Source organism: Lacerta agilis, chromosome Z, assembly GCF_009819535.1.
Source record: "Lacerta agilis isolate rLacAgi1 chromosome Z, rLacAgi1.pri, whole genome shotgun sequence".
NCBI lineage: Eukaryota > Metazoa > Chordata > Lepidosauria > Squamata > Lacertidae > Lacerta > Lacerta agilis.
In genome coordinates, this window is record NC_046331.1 from 32,317,559 (window position 1) to 32,330,178 (window position 12,620).

General features: G+C 38.2%; 1 protein-coding gene across 7 annotated transcripts in view; it reads right to left on the minus strand.

Moving 5' to 3' along the window:
• The window catches only part of DIAPH2 (diaphanous related formin 2), a 322,676-nt gene that overhangs the window by 200,586 nt on the left and 109,470 nt on the right, over positions 1-12,620 (minus strand). For 4 of the 7 annotated variants that reach the window (XM_033137161.1, XM_033137160.1, XM_033137157.1 and 1 more), the window contains 3 exons: positions 10,729-10,833; positions 8,375-8,469; positions 1,619-1,720 (listed from right to left, as the gene is read on the minus strand). In XM_033137161.1, the coding sequence (XP_032993052.1) occupies positions 1,619-1,720; positions 8,375-8,469; positions 10,729-10,833 (302 nt within the window). The remainder of the gene's footprint in view (positions 1-1,618; positions 1,721-8,374; positions 8,470-10,728; positions 10,834-12,620) is intronic. The other 3 variants (XM_033137162.1, XM_033137158.1, XM_033137156.1) reach the window with 1 other exon arrangement.

A 12,620-nucleotide genomic window follows, 5' to 3' on the forward strand; every position in this document is an offset into this window, starting at 1 on the left:
CTGGCTCTCCCTCCCACGCTCTCTCCACACAACTCCCTCTTCAACTAGAGTTGAAGCAGGGCTGGCTGGAAGCTGCGCAGAAAAAGTGACTGCTGCTGCACTACTCACTTACTTACTTACTTACCAGCACTGCACATATACACAGTCACACATGAGTCAATCACATGTATGTGGGAGGGGACTGTATACTATAAAAAATTGTTAATACAAAGAAGTGGCCAAAGTTGAAGGATGTTGTTGTTGTTACCTTGTCAGTTCTTGGCTGTTAATCTCCGCTTTAAATGCACAGTATTTTAATCATAATGAATCCAGTTATCCTCAATGTTTAAAGAAACGTGGTATATAAAGACAGTCAAATGTTGTTTTTTGAGAATTTCTCACATGTGTCGCTATTGCCCTTTCTCCAAGGCACCTAGAGCAGAACTCACAGAAAGAGACAGCCCAATGCCACCCTCTGATCATCAGGGATGAGCTGGAATTAAATTTGGCCTTCTCAGCATTTTAACCACTCTACTACATTAGTTCTTTTCAATGACTAGACACAAAATCCTTTGTACTAAGATAGACAAAGGGAAGTTGTACTTGAGATTCCTTCACCTGATGAAAGTTATGAGGATGCAAAATGTGAGAGTACTTTCTCTGAGGCAGTGCTTTATCTCTGGAATAAACTGTCTTCCAAGCTGAGTCTAGCACCACATTTCATTAGCAGAGGAAGACGCATTTCTTTGGTCAGGTCTTTGGACTAGCATAACATTATGCTAGTCAGTTTCTGAGTCTTTATTGCCTGCTTCTGTGACCATAGGTATTAGGTGTTGATAGCTTTAATGATTATTTTTTGTGTCTGATATGTGGTATTATGCTATGTCACAATTAATTTTGCTTTAATTATGAATGCACACTGTCTTGGGGTCTTTAAGCGATGGTTTATAAATCTCATAAACAAATGCCATGTGGGCATACTACATGTGCTACAAGACCTTGAATGTAGAACTTCAGAAGTGATTACACAAGGAGCAAAATATCTATGTTTATCAATGCATGACTTGCAAAGAAGCCACTTAGCCAAAATGTAACATTATTTTAGATCTACGTTGTGGCCAGTAGGTAAAAAGGCGTAGGCCATTTGCCACTGCAAGACACCTTTCAAATGAACTAGATAGCAATAAGATATTCTATTGTTTTAGTTATTTGTGAGCACGATACTGCTTCAGAAAACAATTTTGAAAGCTGATGCTTTGCACATATTATTGCACATATATGTATGTTATTTAGATAGACTTTAACAAATGTTTTTAAAGGGGATGATTTTGGGGGTGATTTTATTATTTTGAGCCATTTTGGGTAGAGTATAAGTTTACTCTGTCATGTACCTGTCCATGTGGTAAGATGATTGGCAGAAAATCTTTTTTGCATGCTCTCATCATCAGTAGCTAGAAGGGTGGCAATCAGCCTAATGATCATTTTACGGTACTGCTGTATTATTAAGACAGCATATAGCTATCCACTAATAAAAAAGCAGCTGTTATTTTTAAAGAGATGTTCTCAGAAATCTTTGGCAAACTTGCCCAAATGCACAGCGGACAGCAATTACAGGTTGAATTTATGAAACAGAACTTACCACAACTCCAAATTGTTCTGGCTCACAGAGATCATCATACTCATTCTTTAACTCGGCTAAGGCACTGAGCTCTTTTGGTTCAGGGAGGTTCTTTACCAAATTCTAGTGACACAAGCAGAAATAAGAATTATTTTTATATTTATTAATCATAGGTATAAATGGTATAGATACAGATTTATTATGCTTCAACTAGCGATGTGAGATGAGAATATTCTTGAGAATGTGAATATTCTTGGGCATATTCTCTGCTAGAAAATTTGCTAGAAAATATTCTCCACAAACTGTAAATTCTAATGTAAGAACCAGTTTTACAACCCACATTTAAAAAATCTAGTAAACAATAAGTCACGCTGTGATATTGCTAGTGTAAGTAATGAATAATGATTTTTTTAATCCAGTTTTTATCCAGTTACATTACTGAGCATCCAGTTTTTATCCAGTTACATTACGGGGCATTCACCATTGTGTCATTCACTATTGGCAGTTCTGAAATGTGAGCTGCAGAATTTTATTTTTTTTATTTAAAAAAAATGCTATTCATTTAATTTGTTGAACATTTGAATTTGTATGTATTTCAACTATATGTAATAGCATTTTTTCTATTTTGGTGTGACCTTATTCTTTGCAATTCTATACCCTTGGCAATGCAGTGTGATTTATTTATTTATTTTGCAGAAAGTAGCTTTGACGATCCCATCCACACTGTCAATCAGTTGGTTTTTTTATTCCTTTTACTTTAAAAGCTACATTTCATACATGTACAACATAATTAGAATTCAATGTTGATGGTAAATATACGGTTAATGGCAGGCTTAGTGATTAACGTGAGTCATTCACGTTGAATTTTCAATTTCAAGTTTGGTGCAAAAAATCAAAGAATGTGAATTCACTGCATTGCCCCATTGAATAAAAGTATCTGTACAGTTTTTGGTTGCCATCTGAACAAATTTACCCATGAATAAATATGTATATTAACTAATTATATCATTTTCAATGCATTAAAATGAATATTCTCCTATTTTCAATGAAAATTCTCTAATATTCTCATTAATCAAGAATATTCTCCAAAAGATTATTCTCGAGAATTCAACATCACTAGCTTCAACTTAATAAAGCAGAGCTTTCCAAACTTTTCATGTTGGTGACATACTTTTTAAACATGCATCATTTCGCAACATAGTAATTCAGTTTTACTAGCAAACCAGAGGTTAAACTAACCCCTTTCCAGCCCTGGGAGGAGTGTGGGAAGCGTATGTGTGACACACCTGCACACTGCAGCCGACACACAGTTTGGAAAGTTCTGTAATAAAGATACACAGATGATCCTCAGGGTCACTTCACACTCTACATTTCTATGATTCTATATAAAATCTTAATCTAGGTCCAGGGACTATTGTTTTAGGCAATTTTACTTTATATAACAATCATAGAATCACAGAATTGTAGAATTGGAAGGCGCCCTGAGGATCATCTAGTCCACCCCCTGCAATGCAGGAATATTCAGCTGTCCCATACAGGGATTGCCCCACGTAATTGTTGTTACTGCTGATAATTATGTTATCACCTAACCTTCACTGTAAGATTACAGCATTAAAAACAAATTTAAAAATCTATAATCAAAAAATAAAAATAAGGTGGGTCCTAAAAACATAGACTTTAAGTGTGAAAAGCCAGAGTAAAGAGGTAGGCCTTCAGCATGTGTGAAAACTGTATAATTAAGGAACCTTCCATGTTCCTGGAAGCACTATCAATGAAGAAAATCTTAAAATTGTTTTTCAGAAGAAAGAATGATTGGGAAAGTAACAGGCAACCCCAATGGTGTGACTGCACTGTTCACACCCCATTCTCAAAGCAAAAACTAACAAGAACTGACTTGAAAAATACCCCCCCCCCAAAAAAAAATCACTGAGTAGAGCACACTGGGGAATATTGTGATCTATCCACCAAAAGGAAACATCCCCACATATCTCCACCCTCTCTCTGCCTTTTTCTCTGCACCTCTCCCCTTTGGAGCTATGGGTAGGTAGCCATGTTGGTCTGCCATAGTTGAAACAAAATAAAAAAAATCCTTCCAGTAGCACCTTGGAGACCAACTAAGTTTGTTATTGGCATGAGCTTTCGTGTGCATGCACACTTCTTCAGATACACTGAAACAGAAGTCACCAGACCCTTATATATAGTGAGAGGGTGGGGAGGGGAATTACTCAGAAGGGTGGTGGGAATGGGTGACTGGCTGATAGGTGTGGTAAACCTGCTGATGACTGTTAACAACTGCAATTGGTCTTACAGGAAAAAGCAAGGGGTAAGATTGCTAAAATAGCTACTTATATACTCGAGTATAAGCCGACCCGAATATAAGCCAAGGCACCTAATTTTACTACAAAAAAGGAAAAGCTTATTGACTTGAATATAAGCCAGTTCACCATACCACAAACCTCCTGGTGGGCCAGAGTGCATGAGCATGTGTCGGTGGCGGAGGAGCGAGCAGCCCGAAAGGAGCCCTTTCGGGCTGTTCCTTCCTCCTCTGCCACCTTTGCTGCTGTGGAGGAGGAGGAACGAGTAGCCTGAAAGTGCTGTCGGCGACGGAGGAACAAGCAGCCCCAAAAAGGCTCCTTTCGGGCTGATCGTTCCTCCGCTGCCTCTCGCAAGAGCAGGCATAGGAGCCGCGGTTGGGAGAGGTACAGTGCAGCGCCTTCCCCAATGCAGCTCCTGTGCCTGCCCTTGCAAGAGGTGGGCAGCAGTGGCAGCGGGACAAATGGCAAGAAAGGGCTCCTTTCTCGCCGCTCGTCCCGCAGCCGCTGCCTGTCTCATTTGAGTATAAGCCGAGGGCGGCTTTTTCAGCACAAAAAATGTGCTGAAAAAGTCGGCTTATACGAGTATATATGGTATATCATGTATTCAGACCAGGTCTCTCCATGGTTTTACGTTTAGTAATAAGTTGCAATTCAGCAACTTCTCTTTCCAGTCTATTTCTGAAATTCTTTTGTAATAAGACAGCTACTTTGAGATCTTGTATAGAATGTCCTGGGGGACTGAAGTGTCCTCCTACTGGTTTCTCTTTGGAGCTCTGTGTGTTTCCCAAATCAGTCGGTTTCATTTCTCAGAAAAGAAAAGATGTAGAGGAATTCCCTGATCCTTCTCAACATGCCTTGTTAGTAGTACAATTCAACTCAAGAATATAAGAGTCTGCCATAAATCATTCTATTTTGTCTTGTTATTGGGGTACACACAGAGCCAAGGCACATTCCTAATAAATGCAAATGAATCACAGGCCTTTCTCTCAGGACTATAAACTAAAAGCAAAAACCACAGGAACACTTTTACTCTTTGCTTGACAAAGACTGGTGGAATATGGTAGGGGAGGTAGGCATTTACTAATATTCATTTTTCAGTGTGTTAATTATAACTTTCCAACTGCACATGAACAATGAACATGCCCTAAAGAGCATGTCTGGCTCTGTGCCCACACTATATTTACAAACATTTGTTGTTTCTCTGTCCTTGGTCACACATGGATTTGCCACATAGACATGTTCAAATATACATGTGCTGTTTGTAGAGGCTATCAAAGTTTGTGGAGAAACTCAATCATTTTAATGTGACATTCACTGAATTTTCTTTCCACTGCAATCCTGTTGTGGCAAAGCATTCTTCTAAATAATGGTGAAAATGTAGTTCGCCATCACCTGCTAAAGCATGGTGAGTTTTCTTACTACCATTTATTGGAAGAAGGGACTCCTTCACCACAAAGTTGCAAGAGGTAGCAAAATCACTTTATCAGAGTCAACCATCACAACCTAACATTTCACCAAATGCTACCCAGGTTCATTTTTTTTTATTTCCATTCCACTGTGAACAGTTGTTGGATCTGTATGTATAAAGTTAGATAGTTAAGAACATCTGTTTCTGACATTGATCAGAATTGAGTGAGTTTTGTTTACACCTTACGTTGCAAATATTTCGTTTCCCTGTTTCCATATGTAAACGCTAGATGGAAATGTCATTAGACTGCTGGCTAGTTTATAAAACTATGCAGAAGGCAAACAAAAAATACCAACCTTGGATTAACAAGCAACCTTCATTACGATGAAGGTATGACAGTTGTCCCCAGTTCTAATTTTAATACATTCCATACATGCACCCGTTAACACATTCACAGCATAACACTACAGTACAATATTTTGCATAGAATCACATTTCAAGAGGCACCTTACTGATCCAGTTTTAGACAGGATAGTCAAAAGAAAGTGTTTGTGACAGCATTAAAACACACTTTGTATTCAATCGTTCATGCCTCATAGCTCTAATTTTATGGCATGTCAGCACTGTGATGTTAAAAAACTGTCTGTTAAACAGAACTGAGACATTTAACTGCTTTTCACATTTCTGCAATTATTCAACAGTATTCCACAAACTTTTATTTTCTTTAAATGTTAATTGCACACTTAAAGGTTAGTTAAGTGAAGATATTGAACCATGGTGCCTTTTCTTGCATACAAAAATATAACCTTTCTTTCTTGTCTCAAAACATCTCATTAAGTCACTCAAGCCTTGGTCACACACATGGATTTTTCATTATAAAACCCATCATAATGTACTCAGATTGGATACTTAACAAATTTAGGGATATATGACATACACAAGTTATTATCAATATACTCCCAATTATTATACCTATGACTCTTAGTTAAATCTACCGGTGCAGGCAGCTTAGGAGGCTGCCTTATGCCAAATCATATTTTGTGTGTGCGTGACCTGCACTCTCTTTCTATGTAATGTATTTCATGTTGGGTTGTATGTTTATATGAATGGGTAGATGGATGTGTTAGGGTGGTTTTGGCCCTGCCCTATTTGACATGTCTAGCATGCAATCGCTAACCAACCTTAAATAATGGTTTAATGCTCACTTATTCATCCCTGGTTCAGATATAATATGAAACCAAGGCTTCATTCTTTATCCTGCTCATGCCAGGAAAGGAGTAAAATGAAAGCTATAAGAGCACATGCTACCGTTTTGCAAAAATAAATAAATAAATAAATAAATGATAAGCCAATAACTCTGGATTTGTGTTAAATGAAAACAGAGTTAAAGTTATATAACTGATTTAGTTACAAAACTTGTATTTCAAGCTTCCTCAAAAAAATAAGCAACTTCTGCTGAATAGTTAAGCCAAATTGGTTATTTTTTGTTCTAATTTTTAGCAACAACAATGTATTGTTAGTGGGTTTTGCAGTCAGCCTTTCACTTTATTGTCTGGAGCTTTATATGTGAAGGCCTGTGGACCGTTCATTCATTTATTTTAAGGAGACTAGGAATTCCAACATGGTGACAATTTGGAAATAGTTCTTATTGTACAGCATGTTGTCCCCCACTAAGATTTCTGAACCTCCATAAATTTATTTCTAAAACACAAGGAAAGTTGTCTGGCAGTCCAGTATTTAAATATGAAAGATTCTCTTTCCTGCACTCTCCTCTGAAAAAAAGCATCAAGGGGAAGAGGGGGAGAGCCCCCATCATGTTTTCTAACCCCTCTACTTTCTCCATCAAATTGCTGTGGGGGGGGGGGTTCATGCTTCTATCCTTTGCCTTGGGAAAAAGTGACATTTGCAAGCCACAGGAGCCAATCATTTTCAGGCTTGTGCTTGCATAATCATCCTGAAATTATCTTTAAATGAGCAGGCACATCTACCGGCTGCATGCAAGGGGAGGCTTCTGTATTTTACTCTCATCATAAGCATCAGAAACTGGGAGCAGGTATAGAACGAATTGTAAGATTAACTGAAGGTTTACACATTTTAAAAGGGTAATTAACTGCCCCAATTGCCCCATATGATGAGGTATCAAACTAAGAGGAGATATTTTTTATCTTGAAACATGTGTGCCAATGAAATAAAATTAGCAATCTAATCTGTAAATTTGTTCCTAAAAGAATTATTGGGCAATTTGAATAGAACTTGAGCAGAACTTGAGCACAACCCATTTAAAACAGTACTAGGCTTTCCAGAAAGAGTAAAGAAAGCATTTGGAGTGGAGAACCTGGGTGCCTTCAGATACTACAGGACTCCAACTCCCACCATGCCAAATTATTGCTCATGCTGGCTGGGCCTAATGGGAACTGGAATCCAACAACATCTGGAGGGCTATAGATTACCCACCTCTGATGTAGATCAAATGAACAATGTGAATTAATATTTCAAAATTTACAAATGACAACACAGTGGTTCAAGTGGGGCACACATCTGGGTCAATCATTGTGTTAATTTAAGACATTTAAAGTTTACAAGCAGCTCCATTCTGAATAATTTCCCCTATAGTAGGTATGTCAGGAGTCACCAATGTGGTGTCCCCCAGATATTTATTATTTATATAGATACCATGGCAGAGATACTAACTGGATTCTAACTCTCACTAGTCTAAGCCAACATCACAAGTGGCCAGGAATGAAGGCAATAGTAGTTCTACAGCTTCTGAAAGGCACTACATTGGCAACCCCTGGGGTATGTGATGCCATTAACCCCATACCACACTATGGTGAATATTTATTATTTATTATTATTTTATTTATTAGATTTGTATGCCACCCTTTATCCAAAGATCTCAGAGTGGTTCACAGCATAAAAATACATAATAATAACACAAAGTTCATACCGGTAACAAAAATAAGAACAAAACATGTTACCAAGATATGGATAATTGAATAGGTTATCATTCTGATGATTTAAATTTTGATTCTAAGAGTTGCTATGTTAACTTACCTGAATCAGTGCTTCACTCAGTTTTAATTCATCCACTTCTAGAATAATATATTTTATTTCTTCATAAGGCATGCGGAAAGATCCCAGGAAAATTGCTGAAATGAAACACCACTATTTCAGAATCTATTGTCAAATGGAAATGACTTTTACTTTCTATTGTTACATTAAAATTGTCATTGGAAAAGCATCAATTAAACAACAACAAAAATAATTTCAATAAAAAAATTACCTTAAGAATGATTGGTATTTAGGCATGTCTCCCATGTAAAGTGAGCATAGGATTACAGCATAGGCTTTTGTTTGAGGAAGGGGCAGTAGGGTTTATGGTGAGAGACTAAGTATTAATCCACTGTGCACACCAACCTGGGAGTAAACCCATGTACACACAAGTGAGACTTCTGCATATGAGTAAACACTAAATGCTCATGTCAGGCCAGATTAAGTATTGGAGTGGGGGGGGGGTGAGGCCTGGTAGAGAAAAACATGACCTTATAGTAAAAGATAAAAGGTAAAGGATCCCTGGACGGTTAAGTCCAGTCAAAGATTACTATGGGGTGCAGCGCTCATCTCACTTTTCAGGTAGAGGGAGCCAGCGTTTGTCCACAAGCAGCTTTCCGGGTCATGTGACCAGCATGAATAAACTGATACTGGTACACAGGGAACTGTGATGAGTGCCAGAGCACACGGAAATGCCGTTTACCTTCCTGTCATGGCGGTACCTATTTATCTACCGTATTTTTCGCTCCATAGGACGCACCGGACCATAGGGCGCACCTCATTTTAAGAGGAGGAAACAAGAAAAAAATTTTTTTCTGGTTTTCTTCCTCTAAAAGCCCTGGTTTTGTTGTTGTTTTTTTGAGGATCAGCTAAAAGTTTTGCAGCTGTTTTTGCAAAGGCAAAAGGCCTTTTTTTAAAGGATCAGCTAAAGGTTTTGCAGCTTTTTTGCCAAGGGGAAAGCCCTGGGGTTTTTTTTTTAGGATCAGCTAAAGGTTTTGCAGCTGTTTTTGCAAAGGCAAAAGGCCTTTTTTTAAGGATCAGCTAAAGGTTTTGCAGCTTTTTTTGCAAAGGGAAAAGCCCTGTTTTGTTTTGTTTTGGGGTTTTTTTTAGGATCAGCTAAAGGTTTTGCAGCTTTTTTGCAAAGGGAAAAGCCCTGTTTTGTTTTGTTTTGGGGGTTTTTTTAGGATCAGCTAAAGGTTTTGCAGCTTTTTTGCAAAGGGGGGAAAGCAAAGCTCCTTTTGCAAAGGGGGAAAAGCAAAGAGGAAAAGCCCCATTTTTATGGGGTTTAACTCACATTTCTGAAAAAATCTTAAGGAAAGGGAGCCATTTCTACTGTTTGTAGACAGATAATCTAATCAGCCAGTCACATGTCCTGGGGAAACAAACAACCTCCCTCTGCAGCACATTCAACAAAGGAGGGCGGGGCTGAAAGGGAGCCGGGACTCTTATCTCTCTCCCGATCTCTTGCTGATCAGCTGCTGAGCGGGGTCCTTTCAACACTCCCTTTTCTCTTTGTAAAATAAAAAGCACAATCTGCTTTTGGCCCCTGGGCAATTCAGCTCCAGGGACCACCATTCGCTCCATAAGACGCACAGGTATTTCCCCTTACTTTTTAGGAGGAAAAAAGTGTGTCTTATGGAGCGAAAAATACGGTACTTGCATTGGTATGCATTCGAACTGCTAGGTTGGCAGAAGCTGGCAGTGAAGCAACGGGGGCTCAGCCTGTTGCATTGATTTAAACTGCTGTCCTTCCAATCAGCAAGCCCAAGGAGCTCGGTGGTTTAGACCACAGAGCTACCTGCGTTATAGTACAAAGATGCATCACTCTGATTAAATAAACTAAATACAGGTCCTGATGAAATAGGAACCAGCTCTATGACAACTCTAGGATTGCAAATGACTTCCAGGCCTCTTAAATAATACCTTTGTTGTTTCATCAGTGTTCTCAGACACTTTTTATGGTCAACAGCACAGGAACATTCTTGGCTCTGGTAAGTGTTGAGAGGCATACAGGAGTCTTCTCTCTCCTAGGCATTCAAGTTTGACCTAACTATGAAACAGGTCACTCCATCATTACCTTATTGAATCAGAGTACTCTTGAACATTATTTCATCTACTGCTGATGTCCAGAGTCACAGTCTCCCAGATAACATTAGCTAATACCTCAAATTTCATGCAATCCAAGGTGCCACAGCTAATGAAGACAACAATGCTTGTCAGGCAACAGTTTGTACATTGAGATATTTCTTTCTAACTATCAAACGAATGACAACAGAAAAGTATAACAAAGTTTTTTTAAAACCCTTAAGGTTTGGGCTCAGACAAGGACTGTGCAAGATGAAAAACCTATTACATACACAAATTCTGTGCAGTCTTCCCATCCAATATCCGTAGCTCTTTAACTCTTTTCTTAGGGAGAGACACCTTCTTTTCTTCTGTATTCTCGACTGCCTTTTTAACTGCTAAACAAAGGGGACATTTATCAATATGTGCAGACTTAACAGAAGCAAAGTTTCTACACCCAAACTGTTGAAAGTTTCACAATATTTCCATGGCTGTGCGTTTTATGTTGAACTTAAGAATTTCCACTGATAAATAAACAGAGATCAACCCATCATGTGCATGGTGAAAACCTGCATGAAGCATGCACAGTGACATTTCAACTTTGTTGTGGAATAAAATATGTCATTGCTAAAATTGATTAATGAACTGCTTCAGAGCAAATCCAACAGGCACTGTCTAAAGCGGATGTGTAGCTCTATTGCCCTTGCCCATCTACATCAGCGATTTGAGAGAGCAAAAGTGTTATCACAATTTATTCAGCACATCAGAGCCTCCTACTGGTTGCAAGCACACAATACTGATCCCTATGTTATTTTTTCAATGAGTCCACACATTAATTGCAACATGGTCAAGAAAAATGAAAAACGGTTCAGGTGTCGGTAAAGTCAGAGTTAAATGCTTAACAAAACAAATCAAATAGAGGATCTAAATTAAACCTGTTGGTAAGCAACCAGTATTTTGTTTTCATTTAATACCGTGATCTATTTTGTGAGCAATAACGTATTTGTTTATCAAAGCAGGAGAAGAAAAGCTGATGCAACATGCTGTAAGAGTTTGTTTTCCATTGTACTCTTAATGCTATGTACTGCATGCGCAGCTGAGAGATGGATCTATTGTTGCATTGCCTACACCTGTAAACTAATGTATTCCCCTGAAATGATAATTTTATTATGACACCTGCTTGGTGCCCGCACAAGAAACAATGACATTAACCAAGGTAAGCCAAAAAACTGAAGGAAATTAAATGCATCCAATTGTTCTCGTGATAAGGAAAACCCACAAGAATGTAATGGTTCAGAGACTTAATTAAGCAAAACTTCACTATTAGCTCATCCCAAAATCTGGAAACACATGGGTTTTGAAAATTAACAGCTGCACAATACCTAATGTGTCTCACACCTGATCATTAACTCAATTACAGAACACCATTAAACATTACCTTTGCATGATTTAATTCTTCTAACGTTAAGACAAAGCAAAACATTGTCACCAACAGTGACCAGATACAGCAAAGGGCAGGGGTTACTGAACTGTTAACCAAAAACGTTCAAATTGTATATTCAGTTGTCAGATATTTGTAGAATAGTAGCTTACATTTATAATTACTAAGATCTCAGAATCAAAACCCAGATTTATAATATCCCTTGCCAATAACAGCTTCCAAACAAATTTAGTTACAGGAACAAGGAAACTGAATTGACCAAAATTTTATGATGAATAGGTATAAAAGACACATCATCCAGGATATCATAAATGAGTGCAGAGCAATTTCCTTCCACACATGCAGTCACCTCCAGATACAGACTCTGTGATGTACTCCTAACCTATGTATTGGCAAGTGTTTTGGAAGAAGTATTGTCTGCCCTGACTAACACAACTTTACTGAATCTTCATCTACAAATATAACAGTACTATAAAAATACTAGTTTGATCATTCAAGCTAGTTAATACTAGTCTAGAACTATGCCATCAACTCCAGACAACAAACCGCCCCGCCCCGCCCCCCGCCCCCCCGCATCAAAGAGGCATCCAGTGGCCTGGGTCTCACTGTGTTGGTCTTTACTATTGTATTACTTATCTGTTATGTTTTATTTGATTCTGTATTTTAAATTTCTATTTATGTTGTTGTGCCCCCCATATGTTCTGATGAAGGATGGATTAGTTTTTTTTAAAAAAAAAATGTTAT